At 36.0% G+C, this 16,426-nt stretch overlaps 1 protein-coding gene across 24 annotated transcripts in view; it reads left to right on the forward strand.

Moving 5' to 3' along the window:
- LOC150100409 (coiled-coil domain-containing protein AGAP005037-like) overlaps nt 1–16,426 on the forward strand; it is a 1,356,304-nt gene that overhangs the window by 900,524 nt on the left and 439,354 nt on the right. For 21 of the 24 annotated variants that reach the window (XR_016549297.1, XR_016549300.1, XR_016549298.1 and 18 more), the window contains one exon: nt 1,298–1,465. The exons of the other annotated variants lie outside the window; for them this stretch is intronic. Coding sequence is in view for 16 of the 21 variants with exons in the window: in XM_090403260.1 (XP_090259386.1) it covers nt 1,298–1,465 (168 nt within the window). In the remaining 5 variants the exon portion in view is untranslated. The remainder of the gene's footprint in view (nt 1–1,297; nt 1,466–16,426) is intronic. 24 annotated transcript variants of the gene reach the window in all.

Below are 16,426 nucleotides of genomic sequence, written 5' to 3' on the forward strand. Positions count from 1 at the left end.
ATATTTTTCAATGGCATTTAACTAGTCAACAATTATATCAGGAATTTTGCCAGTTGCGATTTGAATTCCAAAACATTTATCGGGATTCTTCGTAATGTAGAAATATTCGAACTATAATTGGGAATAATTTACAATTTCAGTGGCTCGATGCATCTAATAGTGTGCAACAATTGCAAGTTATTCAGTTCTTCGGGCTGTTTATAAATGGCAAATTTGCTTCCAATTTTACGCGCGCATATCAATATTTTAGAACAGTATCTTTTGACCGGAAACTTTGATTCTCTTTAATATAGTATGCTAAGCTCCAAATCCTTGGGGAACGGCTGCATTCTAGAATTTTTTTTTTTTTTTTTAATTAATGGGGTGTAAAGTTTTAAAATAAGTATCCATGGATTTGATTGAAGAAGCACTTATGTTAGCCAACTTATGTTTTTGAGTTTTAATGTGTTTTTCAATATCAGATGATTCACTGTGACCAGTGGAGAACAGCGAATGGCATTTTGTTTCGACTTGCCAAGAAGTAGAATTTTTTTTTATCTAATTTAGTATTAAAAGGTACACTTCTGTTTTTTTGTCTATTCATTTTTAAGCACTGGTATAATAAACACATAATGCAATGTATTAACTCATGAAAGTTTGAAAAATATATTAAATAAAACTATTATCGTTCGTCCTCAACAAGTGTTAATATCCATATGCGAATAATGTGTATATCAATATAGCCATGCGCACTGCTGATCATGTGATTATAGGTGAGTGAGCTCAAAAGCCGAACATTTTGGTGACCTTTCAACTCCGGGATATTCAGTCACCTTTATATATGTTCCAACACGTTTAGTTTCTTATAGTTAAAAAAAAAAAAAAAAAAAATGCCATAAAACATTTCCCATGACTTAAGAATTTTTATTTAGTTAGTGTGCGAGACAAAATTTTACTCAGATATAGTTTATTACGCATACATTACTATTTTTCATAAACGTATAACGTTTCTTTACTTCTTATACATAATCTTTAAAATAATTTTTATTAAAATATTAAACTTTTATTTATAGAACTTTTGTTTTGAAATATTTGCAAATCTTTAAAATATTGTTTAAAACTTCCTGATAAATTTTTTTAAATGTCTTGAATTCTAAATATAAGGTTCGTGTATTTCTTCATAAATACATACGGTTAATTTTTGTAATCTTCGTCAGTAAATGTGTTATTGTGTGCTCGTGTCTATTTGTCTGCATGCCTGTGTGTTACGGTAAGTGTACTTAGAAATGTGAAAAAGCATCCTACCTATCGCGAACAGGAAAATCTACGACCAGAGGTATCTATCATCACCCGAGAGACGATTTGAACATCAGCGGTCATTTCCTGGATATCCATTGTCGTCCTCATATGAAGAACCTTATTATGGTGAAAGGATATATCAATCACGTTCTGGAAGTGTGACGCCTGTCATCGACGAAAAGGCTAGGTATGATGATAACAATAGACCCTTATTTTCAGTAAATTTAGTTATTGGATTTTGAAATATTGGAATGTAGTACAAAAATGTTAAAATGCGTCTATCAAATGGGAAGGATTTTCAAGAACAAGTTAAACCGCTATTATAACTGCGTGTTTGTATTACTAGCTGATTTGCTCATGCTATAAAAACTCTTATATATGTTGGTAGTGTGAGAGAAAGTCCTTCATACTAGATAAATGTCTGGTAAAATTACCATATGTAGACTGTTAGATGAACAAAATCACAGTTTATTACTTAAGATGTCTGTTAGTTTCCAGTGCTTTAAAGTACACTTCTTCAGGATATTGAAATGAAATTACTTCATAAATTATTTGATATGTTGCAGGATTTTCCCTCTCAGAAACTCTAGTTTTTCATCCCACGTACAGTCAGATTGGCTAGAGACACAAAAGTAACAAAGTACTAAAAGACGGTAGGTGACACATTGCAGATGGCGTATCGTATTGTAAGAGGTGCAGTTCCGACCTTACACCCGATCAAGGGCACCTGCCCTTTACCCCGCGCTTTAAAGATCCTCGAATATCATACTCAAAAAATTATTAAATAGTTAAGTTGCCTGACTCAGTTGTGAGTTCTTCATCTGTCAATGAATTCAAGGAGTATGATAGATATCGTATGGATGGTTTTGGTCTCCCGCGATGAGTCTACTGACACCATGTAGATGTTCGTATAATAATAAGTGAGGTAAAAAATTAAATATTCAGAATCAAGGAAAAATAAATTCCATAGAATAAATATATAATAATTTATGAATTATACATGTCTTTATTTTATTAATCATCAAACATCGCCGACAGTCAATCAATATGCGCAATAATGATTAAATCTGGCTGTCATTGATATTTTGCTGATTTAAAGAAACCATAGCTTTTATAGGTATTTTTTTGATTTTTGTAGTTATGAAACTATATTTCTCATGGTAGAATAGAACTTATTTTATTTAAGTTTGTTAGCTTGATTTATAACTTTTAAATATTTAGACATATGGTATGTGAGCCTCCACTTGACGCGAATTCCGCAATTGTTAGGGAATGATCTGAATAGGATTAAGTAGTATAGGCGGTGGATTGTGGGATCAAGTGCCTTCTCGCGATTAGTCCGTGTGTGACTCCGTGGAGATGTCAAATAATAATAATATTATGTTTGAGAGTAATATTTTAGAGTAGTGGTGTCGGTAACGTCGACTGCGTAAAAATTTTTAGTCATCACCAAAAATATAGTCATGTATTCCTCTTAAGGCAGCAATTATGAAGAAAACGCACTTCGTTACGTTAAAAATTATGTGGTAAAATTCAAAGCAAAATCCGCTTGCATGCGAATAGCATTACGAAAGGTATATCGATTCTTAGAAATCATTTTGCTTGAACGACTCCACTTGATAGATTCACAACTACCGTAACCATATAATACGATAATACTTATTATATACAACCCTATTCCACTCCCATAATCCTACGTTTATGAAAAGATAAGGTGCACATGTGCCAGTTAGTAGTAGTAGTCGTCATGACGGTAATCAGGGCCGTACGTACACTTATCCTGAGACAGGTGGGGTCCGGGGTGTTAAACAGTTCTGGGTGCCCCTCGTTTGGGGCCATTAAAATGGCCCTAATTTTTCGTGGACCCCCATCCTGAGCCTCGTGTGCCCCCAGCTTGAGCCTCGTGCGCCTGTGCATAAGTATGGTCATGACAGTAACCTCAACATGCTGTCACTTCTGTTTTTCTGTTTGCCTATTATCAAAACACAGTGTATGTTGATTATGTGATTTGAAATAATTAATCCTTCATTAAATATTTCATATGAATATTCTTGAACTTGAGTCAGAAATAACTTTACAAAATGATGTAATGAACAAAAATGAAATTATGTAATGAACAGAATCATTACAGGAACACAAAGCAAGGACATAAGAAGATAATTTTATGGAAATGTTTGCCAAGTTACAAAAAAATTTGCGAACTCACTGCAGTGTTGAATGTAAATTTTGAGAGTTCCAGAAAGTTCAAAATAATACCGTTTCTGTGTTTCTTTTTATTATTTTTTGTTATTAACAATATTATCATGAAAGCATTGTTGTCACCTAGGTTATTAAAGAAGTTTAACCTACCTTAGCCATCTGAATATTGTGGGGAAAAAAAAAGTTTATTTAAAGGATTCTCAGCACTTCTTTAATATGATGCATGGATAAACATTTAAATTTTAAATTAAAATAAGCAAACCAAAAAATAATTTTTAAGTAAACAAAGTTGATTGCAGATGGATATATTTATTGGTTTGCTTATTTTAATTTAAAATTTGAAGTTCACGACATGCATGCTAGTGTGCTAGATTTATGATGTCTAATGCCTATAATATCCAAAATTCGCGTGCGCGTGTGTATGCACACATGCCAGGCATTTGATGAAACAGGACCAAATGTGATGTAGAATAATTCCTTATTTTTTGTTGTATTGACTGGGACTTTTTAAACATTTCTCATGATTCCTTGAACCTTCTGACACAGAAATTGCAATCAATATAGGCCATTTCTTTCCACTGTCATAAGTACCTGATAATGCCAGCCTGGTTGGCCGAGTGGTTAGTGTATCCGCTCTCCAGCCAAAAGACTGCAGGTTCGAATCCCTCCTTGGGCATGGATGGTTGTGATTGTCTGTGAAAATACTAGTGGTTGCAGTGGGCAGTAGATGGCGTTAGTGTAGATGATGTGGTTCGTTGTAGTTGGTGGATTGAGTGGTGGAGACAGAGTTGTAGAGAGTCCAAAGACTCTCTGGAGGTATTATGTAATAATAATAATAATAATTTACCTCTGTTGTATGTCAAGCTAGTCCTGATTCATGTTTTCTTTTTTTCATGCCGTTGTTATATTCAGACATATGTATCGTTTCTAAACTGCCTGTTGGTCCCACAGGTTTGATTGTTAAACCCAGAGCTGGTTTAAACATTGAAAGTTGTTGCCTTAGAGCAGTCACATGGTGGCTGTACAATAGCCTGAGTACACTTCTATGATTATTTACTAAAAGCACAGTTCACCAGGGCTGATGTAATCTGCTAAGCAACTAAGGCAGTGCCTAGGAGTAGAAGTTTGGATGACAGTAAAAAAAAAAAAGGCAAAATTGTATCTCAGTCATAAAAAAAAACACCATGTTTGGTTTTTAATTTTACACATTTTCTTGAATTTAGATGCAATAAAAAAGTGCTTGCCTAGGGACAGCATATATCCTAACAACTTTCCCTGCATTTCAGTAATGTTCTTGTTGAATTTCAGTTTTTGGTATTTCCTTTGTTTTCTGGTTTATGTTATTAAACATATTCAGTACATAAAATTTAAAACATTATCTGACACACTCATATATTTTTAACTTCAAACCCATTTTTGGCAATACATACGAAGGTGGTATGAAACATTCTCAGCCTGGACCATAGATGGCAACACTATCGACAAGATTTTTTTTTTTTCTAAGTTGGTACATCTATCATAAGTATCTATGTGAAATTGCAAGTCATTCTATCAAGTAGTTTGTTTTATACAGCTGTCTGAAGCAAAAGCGTTGTCTATATTCCCTTGAAATGGATAAAATTGAGTATCGTGTGGTTATAAAATTCTTTGTAAAAGAAGGTTTAACAGCAAAAGAAATTCATTAGAAGTTCATAAAAGTTTATGGGCACTCTTCTTCTTCATTTTTGACAATTAAAAAATGGGCTGCCGAGTTTAAATGTGGCTGTACCAGCCTTGAAGATGATCCATGCGAAAGATGTCCAAAAAGTGTAACAACATCAGAAATCATCGATCAAGTGCACAATATGGTATTGGATGATCAGCAAGTCAAAGTGCATGAAATTGCTGAGACTATAGCCGTTTCAAAAGAACATGTAGAATATATTTTGCATGAAGAATTGCAAATGAAAAAGATGGGCGCTGCACTTGCTCACAGCAGATCAAAAACGCACTTGCATGAAAATCTCTGAACAGTGCTTGGAGTATTTTAACAAGAATAAAACTGATTTTGTGCATCGATTTATTATTATGGATGAGACTTGGATTCACCATTACACACCAGAATCCAAACAGCAGTCAAAACAGTGGACAGAAGCTGGTTGTTTAGCGCCAAAATAAAATCAGTTCTGTCAGCAGGAAAGGTCATATCATCAGTGTTTATCATCAGATGCTAAAGGCATTTTGTTTATTAATTATCTTGAGAAGGGTAAAACAATGACCAGGGAATATTATTCCGATCTTTTAACCAGACTAGATGAAAAAATTCGCGAGATTCATCAGTACAATGCAACTGCCCACAAAGGTGTTCTTGCAATGAGAAAAGTAAGGGATCTGCACTATGAATTGTTGGAACATCCATCCTATTCCCCAGATTTGGCTCCCTCTGACTTCAATCTCTTCCCAAAACTAAAACTCTTCCTCACTAGCCAGCATTTTTCTTCGAATCAAGAGGTGATTGCAGCTGCAGAGGGGTATTTTGAAGATCTTACTGAGAACCACTACAGGGACAGGATAATGGTGCTGGAGCAGAGCAAGCATCGCTGGAATAAATGTATTAGTCTTAAGGGAGATTATGTTAAAAAATAAAAATAATTTTGAAATTATAAATTCATTTTTTCATTGTTAGACTGAGAACTTTCCAGACCACCCTGTATATGAGATATATACTTTTTTTCTATCATCATTTCTACTACAAATAAATGATTGAAACTAAAATCGACATGATTTGATAGATGGTAATGGAAATGCTAAATACCAGATTTCATTAAATTTAAGTCAGTGCTGAATAAAATATCATTGTATTATCAAATATTGCAAATAAAAATGATTCTCTTGGATCTAAAATTGAAGTGCATGGCTGTCATCTATATCTTAACTCAAAAATTTTAGTAAATTTTATTTTAGAGTGAGGCCATTGCACAATATAATGTTGACATATCACCTTTGTACCATCTGCAAATGAGTGAAATAAACAAAAATTCGAGTAGATCAACCTTTTTTTTTGTGTGGATACCCAGTACCAGTATCATTACATTCTGTGTAGTCAGTGTTCCAGAATAACAGAATATCTAATTGTAGCTATTAGATAACAAATCTAATAGCTACAATTTTCACATTTTATTAATGAAATACACACACACACCAAAATATATGTACCATATTTACTCAAATATAACTTGCCCTCACATATATCTTGCTCCCCTTTTATTTAATTACTTCTTTAATTTAATTTAAAAAGTTTCGCATATACCTTGCACATGAAAAAAGTGTAAAACTAAGAAATAGATAATGAATGTTGTTATAGCAGTTTCAGATATTTTAGAATTCAGTTGAAGAGAATCAGCATTTCAACTCAACAATTGTCGGCTTGCCTTTGTCGTTGTTTTAATTTAATTACAGAAGCATTCTTGCTAAAGATTCAACTATATCGCTTGATGAAGGTGAGCAGCCGATCATGTAAATAATGTTGATTATTAAAATTTAAATGCATTCATTTCATAAAATGTGAGTGATTATAAATTATAATGAATACTGAGGATTTAATTATAAACGTCGATTAGATTTTTTTTTTTTCCTGAAAAACTTTAGTTTCCGAAAATCCCCACATATATCTTGCACCACGATTTTTAAACTTTAATTTTGGGGAAAAAAGTGAGAGTTATATTTGAATAAACGTGGTATGTGTGTAAACACACACACACACTGCTTGGAAAGAAATCAACAATTCCTCCCCCCCTTCCCCATGGACAAGGTACATTGTGCCATGTAACGAGTCATGTTTATAGCCGTTATAAATTAAAGGAATATGATGCTCCCATGTCTGTTCAAGTGAAATGGCTGCAAGAAGAGAAATGACAGAATTTGAAAGAGGAATTGTGATAGGATGCCATGTTGCAGGCCTATTTGTTTGGCAAATTGTTGAACAAAGGCCATCCCAGGTCAGTAATCAGTGATGTTATACTGAGATAGAAGCACCAGAAGTCAACTGCTACCCCTTGGATGACCCAACACTCACCAAATGTGACATTAGGATGGTTCAAAGGATAATATATAAAAACTACCATCCATTATCCAACACGTTGACTGCTCAGTTCCGGGCATAGACTGGAACACAAATTTGTACAGAAACGTTCAGAACCAAGGCTTACAACATGGGTTTCCATGGTGGGATTGCAATATGCAAGCCCTACCCAAACCAACATACCATTTCATCTTCAGTTATGCAAAGAGCATGTGAAGTGTGGAAGCTTGGAAAGCTGTGTTATGGAGTGATCCGCCACCTAGGATCTCTGTTTATGGTACCATGAACATTGAACTCCAAGAGGTATATGAACATTCTGGATAATGTGCTTCCTACTTTGTGTCATTTCTACAGAAATGATCATTGTCTCTTTCAGCAATGGTTTGAACGTTACAACATGACTGGTCTCTACAGAGCCCTGATCTCAACCCGATTGAGCATCTGTGGGATCAACTGGAGTGTTGGGTGAGGTCAAGGGATGTCTGCCCTACAATAGTGCAGACTTCATTATATGCTACCATAGGAAGAATGGTTCAAAATTCCCATTGATTGTTATTGTACTTGTGGAAAGTATATTGCTGTAGTCAGCAGTGAAAAGAGGCTACATCATATTAAATAGACACTAGCTGTTGTTTCTTACACTGTAGTGTCTGTTGACTTCTTTCCAAGCAGTGTATATTATATATGGATAATGAATAAGAGTGGAGATAGTGTGTAGCCTTGTCTTACACCTGATTTTACTTGAATCTATATTCTCTTATCTCCTTGAATTATAACTACTGTCTTAAAATCTACTGTTTTTTAAGCAGTTTTTCTCATTGCATCTTGTCATTTACCTTTTCCAGATCTACGAAACTTAAATACAGATCCTTGCTATATCTCCATGATATCTCAGGCTATTTGTCTTTCTGCTTGGCAGGACCCAGATTTTTACTTTATTTGTCCTGAACTCAGTTTGTTCTTGACAAGTTTTTTTTGCTACCTACAGTTGTAAAAATTGTAGGTTTACAATTGCTACCTACAATTTTCTCAGTCCCTTCTCATATAAGCTTTCATAAATCTTTCCTGGAAAACTTAGTAGAGAAATTCCTCTGTAAATCTTGCATTCAGTTTTTATTTTCGTTTTTTACACATGTGAACTATGGGAGCTCTACTCCAGTCATCCAGAATTTGACCTAAGTCTTCTGAAGTAAGCAGCATAGCCATTGTCAAACTTTTATACCTCCATAGTTGAGCATGTCGGTTGAAAATCATCTACTCCAACTGTCTTTCCACATTTCAAGTTTCTGATAGCATCTTCTACCTCAAGGGTTGATATGTATTTCTGAAAACATAGATAAACATAGTCAGTAAGACTTTTTTTTCCTAATTTCTCTTTTCTCCATGTGAATTTGTGCACGTCTTTATGTTCAAAACATGGTGTTAGTGATGACTAATCCCTGTCCTGAAGACAAATCCAGCACACACTCACATTATTATCAGCTTTTCCCTTTTCTCAGAACATTTTTGTATACTTGGGATTCATTTACTATGCTAATTTAGATCTCCAACAAGGACTAGCTTTTTTTAAAAAAATTTCTTTATATCAGCTGCTTTCTCAAATGACTCAAAAAAATTCCTTCACTTCTTCCTTAGTAGAACATTTTGTGGAATGTTCTGCCAGGGCATAATATTCTATATTGATTAATTAACAGGATCTTGTCTATTTTAGTCATTTTTATCTCGCACCAATCATGTTTACATGGTACTTATTTGGTTTATTTGCGAATTCAACTTCTTTTCCACTTAATACTTGTTATGCTGATGGTACCTATTTTCAGCTCTGTTAACATTGAGTTTTTTTTTCCAGTGACCGACTTTTCACTGGTTGCCCTGGTTCTTTTACAAAAGTAATGAAAAGTTTATTTAACTAAGCTATTCTCCAGATAGCCTGACATTTCATCTTGCCATACCATCATTATCTTTTGGTTAGTATAGAATACAGTTTGGTTGGCTAAACTCCAAATTGTCATCTCATCCTTGGTTGTTCAGTTTCCAAGTAGGTAACTACTAATGGTGCACTATTAGTAGGTATCTGATTGGGCATTAGGTCAGAAGCCTCAGTTAGCTCTCGGCATTCCTCAAAGGCTATGTAGATGTCTTCTCCCATTAATCTGCTTTTGACCCCTAAGTAATTCCTAGCTTAAATGTTAACTTTAAGAAAGGTTTTGGTCCCTCATTTATTAATTTGTCTTTATTCTTCTTAATTTTGTATATGATGATAAATAATTAGATCTGCTCAAAATACCAAATTAAATAAAATTTTATTGTGGTAGAATGTTATTTGAAACATTTATGTATATTGCTTGATGTTTTTTTTACTGCATGAAATAAGTGGCCAAAATTGCCTAATTCAATTTTTTGCATGTTCAAACAACTTGGTCTTGCAGCCCAAGCATTTCAAAACATCAGCAGAATGAAAGACCAGAATGTAGCAAAGAGGATGAGCACTGCATTTGACCATTTTAAAATAATAATAATAATAATAATAGAGATGTTTCCTATGCCATTCTCAATCAATTTTAAGGCAGACACTTTAACAAAGCCATTGAAGCTGATAACACCTCAAAGTACTATAGATTGTTAGCTAATTTAGTACAATGAATCTCTGCTACATCTTCTCTGCCAATTGGGATCAACAAAAGCTGTCAAAATATGGGTTAGGAATTGAAATCAAAAGTTTTTTATTTTTTTGCTCACCTTTGCATATGTCTGTAGGAATTGATTACTTGAGAATCATCAGTATGAATGATGAGTAAACTGATTTTATAGAAAGGTAGCTGGGTGTTTTTGCCTGGAAATTCAAGTTTTTCATCCCAGGTTTAAGCAAAATGGCCAGAGAACATGCACGCTTAATAGGCAAATATACTATTAGTGAGTGGTAAGTGGTGTAGATGGTAGATCGTATAATGTAGTTTGAGAAATAATGCAGTTTAGAGGGTTGTTGTGTAGTGTAAAGTGCCCTCCTCGATAGAGTCCTTGTACTCTATAGAGATCTGATATATCAATTAATATTATTATTGTTACATTATTGATAATTATTGCCCCAGCTAAACAAGGTCCCCACTGTTTTCATCAAGATGAATGGTGAAAAGTTAGATGCTGGAACAAACTCCAGCTCAGCAGCTAGAAGAAAAATAAACCCCATGTCAAAAGATATGAAGACTGGAACCATCAATATAATGAGTATTATTATTATTCAGGCCTCCATGGAGTCAAAAGACTCATTGTGGGAGATCCTTCCTAAGAACGTAAAGTCTGTCAAGACTCATCGAGGGGAGGTCCCCCCTAAGAAACACAAAGTCTATCATACCACTCCTTAAACTCATTGACCGTTCTTGCCCACACCACTTCATCAGGCAATGCATTTCACGGCTCATCCACCCTCCACGCAACGAAACCACTCCTCACCCGCTTGCTCACAGTTTCCTTTCGTAACTTCCAGGGATGGCCTCTTGTCATCACTCCTGCCTGCTGTTCAACCAAGCAAAAGAACTCCCCAGTGTCAACCCTGTAACCACCTCTCAACAGTTTAAAAATCTCAATCATATCACCTCTCCTTCTTCTATCCACCAAACTCTGCAGTCCACATTCCCTCAGCCGATCCTCATAACTATCCTTGTACAGTCCTGAAACCATCTTTGTATCCTTTCCACAGTTAATTTATCCCCTTCAAATCCTGGGGACCAAATCTGAGAACAATAGTCCAAGTGTGGTCTGATCAGAGACTTATACAACAGAATGATAACCCTCTTATCTCTGCAGGTCAGTGTCCTTCTCATAATTGCAGCAATCCTCTGTGTTACCTTCACCACCTTTGCAATATGTCCCCTAAACTTCAGGTTTCTATCAATCATCAACCCCAGATCTTTTGTCTCCCCTACTTTCTCCAGTATAACTCCTCCCATAGAGTATGCATCATCCCATCGATGTTTCCCAAACCTGAAGACCTTGCACTTTGCTGCATTAAACCGACACCCCCATTCATTTGCCCATCTATCTAGCTTATTCAAATCCTCTTGCAGGGCTACCACATCTGCACTATTACTAATAATCCTTCCCAGCTTCGCATCATCCGCAAACAACTGAATATCCCCTTGCAATCCACTGGCAATGTCATTGATATAAAGGTTAAACAATATAGGTCCTAGTACTGAGCCCTGTGGGACCCCACTTGTAACCCTCTGTCTCCTTGAAACTGCTCCACCATACACAACTCTCTGATACTTATCAGACAGCCAATCCTGATTCCAGTTGACCAATCTGACATCCAGACCCATGTGCTGCAACTTAAATATTAGCTTATCATGTGGCACCCTGTCAAATGCCTTTGCTAAGTCTAAGAAAATTGCAATATATCACTTTCCCTCATCTAATGTTCTTGTAACTTTATTATAAAAGGCTAGCATATTGCTAAAACAAGAGCACCCTTTCACAAATCCATGTTGACTCTCACAGATAACATTACCCTCATCTGCCCAGTGCTGTATACGGTCCCTCACTACTTTCTCCAAGATCATACTAACTACTGATGACACGCAAACTGGCCTATAATTAGACATTTCCAGTCTACTACCGTCCTTATGCGGCACTATCTTACCTTCCTTTCATTCCATGGGCACCTTTCCCGCAGCCAGACTTACATTGAAAAGTCAGGTCAAGGGCACTGTCAATTCCTTAGCACATTCTCTCAAAACTCGTGGTGAAATACCATCCAGTCCCACAGCTTTATCAACATCCAGAGTACTCAGTATCTGAAACACACTCTCCTCCTGTACCTCTAAACCTTGAACCAGCCCTATCCCTCTAGCATTAAAACTGACTCCTCTAGGATGAAATACTCCAATAAAGTGTTCATTGAACAATTCCACTATGTCCTCTGCATCAGTCACTCTATTCCCATTTTTATCCCACAATATCATTCTTCCACAGTCATTTCTCGTCCTACTGGCCACATAGCTAAAAAATTCCCTAGGGTTTTTTGGATCTTAGGGCCAATCTCCTCTCATATTCCAGTTTTGCTTTCCTTACCACACTTAGTCACTCTTCTGGCCTGTGTCTTATATTTTTCATGCATCCTCTCTTCACCTGTCTCCTTATATCTCTTCCATAGCCTCTTTTTCACATGCAATTCCTGTCTAATATTGTTTGTCATCCACTTTACTCCAAATTGTGTCCTCTTCTTCACTCGTGGTATGCAACTTACTATTGCTGCTAACAAATATTCTTTCACAATTTCCCACACACTAATGATATCCTGGCCTTCCAATTCCTCCCTCCACGAAACTTCCTGAAGTTGACATCTAAGACTATTATAATCACCTACATTATAATTCTACATAAGTTCCTGTCTCTTTGATACTCCTGCATGTCTATTCATTTTCCAAGTCAAAACCATATGGTCACTCTCTCCAACTGGTGTGAGAGATGTCATCTCAGTTATTATCAACTCTTCTGATGCTATAACCAAATCCAAAACTCTTGAACCTCTTGTTCCCTGTGTTACATGTTGCCTAAGACATTTGTCCCTCAAGAATTCTAGAATTTCCATTCCCCTATTGCTACATGAATCTTCCTCTCTCCAATTTATACAACTGTATTTAAAATCTCCCATAACAATCATTCTTCTTGCACTTGCCAAACTTAGCTGTCTAAACATCTCCTGGTCCCCATCCTCTGTGCTCCTGGGTCTGTAGCAACACCCCACTAAATATCCTGTCTTGCCTACCTCTACCTCACACCATATGCTCTCAAAATCATTTGTCTCACTTCCTTCCAAAGCCTCCACTCTTAGAGTACATAGGTCATCACTTATCATAAGCAGTACCCCACCACCACCACGCTTTCCCCTCCTATCCCAATGAAAAATGCTATACCCAGCGACTTCTATTCCTGTTATTATATCCCCTTCTGTCAACCACGTCTCAGTGATCCCAATAATTTTTGGCCAGGCTGATGCTATCTGCACCACCAATTCCCTTATTCCGGATACTCCTGGCATTAGTATAAAGCATATAAATGACATTGTTTCTATTCCCAGCATTATCCCTTCTAGACTCCACTGGGCTCAGTGTTACCTGACATCGTCTCTCTTCTCCCAAGTATCCATTCCCACAAGAGGCCACCCCTGCTATCATCCTCCCTGGGACACACTGACTCATTCAGAACAGCAATCCCTCCAGATGCCTATGTCCTTCCTCATTTAAATGTAAGCAGTCTCTCGCATACAATTCCTCTCTTTCCTCAAATGCACTCCAAGCATCCACATATACCAGTTCTCTCTTGTCACACATTCTCGCTATTATGCCATTCAATATCACCGCTCTTCTGCTCAGCTCATCATTATCACACCTAGGCGACACGCACACTATTTTTCCTCTCTCTGTCTTCTTCTATACAGCCTCAAGCAAAAATCTCATATCTCTCGCTGCCTGGCTTACATTACCACTCAAGTCAGTTCCTACCATCACAATCATCTCATCTACCCTTTCACCTCTCTTAATTGCCATAGCCACCCTTTCTATTGTTCCTCCTGGCAAACACTCCTCACGTATCCTATCTTGAACACCACAGATCATTGAGTCACCATACATTATACCTCTTACCATTCTCTCTCTCCTATTGTTTCCATTCTCTCCTCTTCTTTCATTCCCATAGATCTCTCTCATTCCCTCTCCTCTACTGCTATTCTCTCTTCTAGCATTGTCATACCTCTAACTCCCTACTGTTTCCATTCTCCTCTCTTCTAGCACTCCCGTACATCTCTCTCATTCCTTCTCTCCTACTGTTTCCATTTTCTCCACTTCTAGCACTTCCATATCTCCCTCTCTCATTCTGCTCTCCTACTGTTTCCATCCTCTCGTCTTCTAGCATTCTCATACCTCTCTCTCATTCCATCTCTCCTACTGTTTCCATTCTCTCCTCTTCTAGCACCTCCATATCTCTCTCTCTCATGCTATCTCTCCTACTGTTTCCATCCTCTCGTCTGCTAGCATTAATGGAAAGGAAATCATTGCAGAAGAACTGGAAAAGTACCATGTAGACATAATTGGCCAAAGAAGGCCAATCATGTCTACATGGTCGTGAACAAGAAGGAAGTTCCAACAAATAAGTTTGGCAGATGCCCTAAAAGAATACAGTGAAAAATGTAAGAGATATTAGAAAATGACTTTACATTGTTAGCATTCAAGAATGTTTGTATGTAAATTTTGTAAGATCACACCTAAAAACAGGTGTGATCTTACAAAATATTAATTATATGAAGTTATATTCAGGCAATAATGATCACGGAAAGGAAGGAATAGCGATAGCACTCAACACCAAGCATGAAGCTAAACTTCTTGATTGGAAGTAAGTTTCAAGTATAGTTATGTAGGTAAACTTCAAAATGGAGAAATGGACAATGAAACTTATGGTTTCACAGAAGGTTCTTCTAAGGAAGAATGGAGTAATTTTTTGTGTGATTATAGCAGGCAGCTGACTGAAAGAAAATAGAAAAAGTGGTCCTTGTTGGAGATCTAATAGCTGAGTAGGAAATAATCCTACTAGGCATATAGGAACATTTTAGGACATTTTGGAGAAAAGGCAAAGCTAATAATAATGGTAAGTATCTGCTGGATTTCTGCTCAGGATATAGATTAGTCATTATTAATACCATGTTCCAACATAGAGATGTGCACAAATTCATGTAGAGAGATGATTTAAGAAAAAGAAGAGCCTTATTGACTATTGTTGATAGTGATATCTTCATGCTGGTTCAGGATACAAGAGTGTACAGAGGATTTGAAATTCGAAGTGACCATTGCTTAGTGCTAAGTGGGATAAAAATTGATATCATATTGAAAAGCACAGTATGTATAAAAGTTTTAAAAAGAATTAAAGTTGAGCAGCTTTTACAGGTAAACTGTAGACTCAACTATATAAATATTATTGAAGAAAAGCTGAAAGTTTGAAAACAAAAACCAAACTCTGGAGTCTCATTGACAAACTCTGAAGAAAACATTGATTGATTCAGCTAGAGAGATATGCAATGGAGTGAAGTTGTCTGCAAGGATAAAGCAATATGAATACCATGGTAGGCTCAAGATCTTAAAGAAGCAGTCCTGAACAAGAAGAAAGTTCCAACAAATAAGTTTGGCAGATGCCCTAAAAGAATACAGTGAAAAATGTAAGATATATTAGAAAATAACTTTACATTGTTAGCATTCAAGAATGTGTGAGCAGAGCTAATCTAAAGTGGAATGGCCACTTGGCCACTTAAATAGAATTGGTAAGGAAACATTAGCTAAACAGGTATTTGATGACAAAATGGTAGGAATCTGCTAAGACCATGCTCTTGGCAGATTGATTCACTCAGAAATGTTAGATACAATGATAATTGAGTGCTCACAAGTAATAGAGTAATTTGGAAGAAAATTGTTAATTGAAGATTAATAATGTAAACTTAATCATGTAGTATTGTTATAATACTCATAGCCTGAACATCCCTTGAGGATAAATATCAGAAAACCGATTGATGACAAATAGACATTTTGCTTATCCAATATATAGTCCAGACCTAGTGCTATCAGTAAGTGAGATAAAAATGAAAAAAAAAAAAAATAAATTATAATATAAAACATGTCACACAATTGGCAATAACTAAATAAAACTTACAAATAAACTTAGACTTCTCTTCTGATTTTTTTCCCTCAACTAAAAATTCTCACTCATCTTAGATGACCAGATAAGTGTATTTTTCAATCCCTGCTGACATATGTTATCATTTTTTAGAATCTCATTATTGTCAGATAGCTTCTTATATGCAAGAAATTTGGGCATTCTTCACTCTCCTTGTTTTCACTCACTTTC

Source organism: Typopeltis vanoorti, chromosome 13, assembly GCF_054136105.1.
Source record: "Typopeltis vanoorti isolate ZY-2024b chromosome 13, IOZ_Tvanoo_1.0, whole genome shotgun sequence".
In the NCBI taxonomy this organism is placed as follows: Eukaryota; Metazoa; Arthropoda; class Arachnida; order Uropygi; family Thelyphonidae; genus Typopeltis; species Typopeltis vanoorti.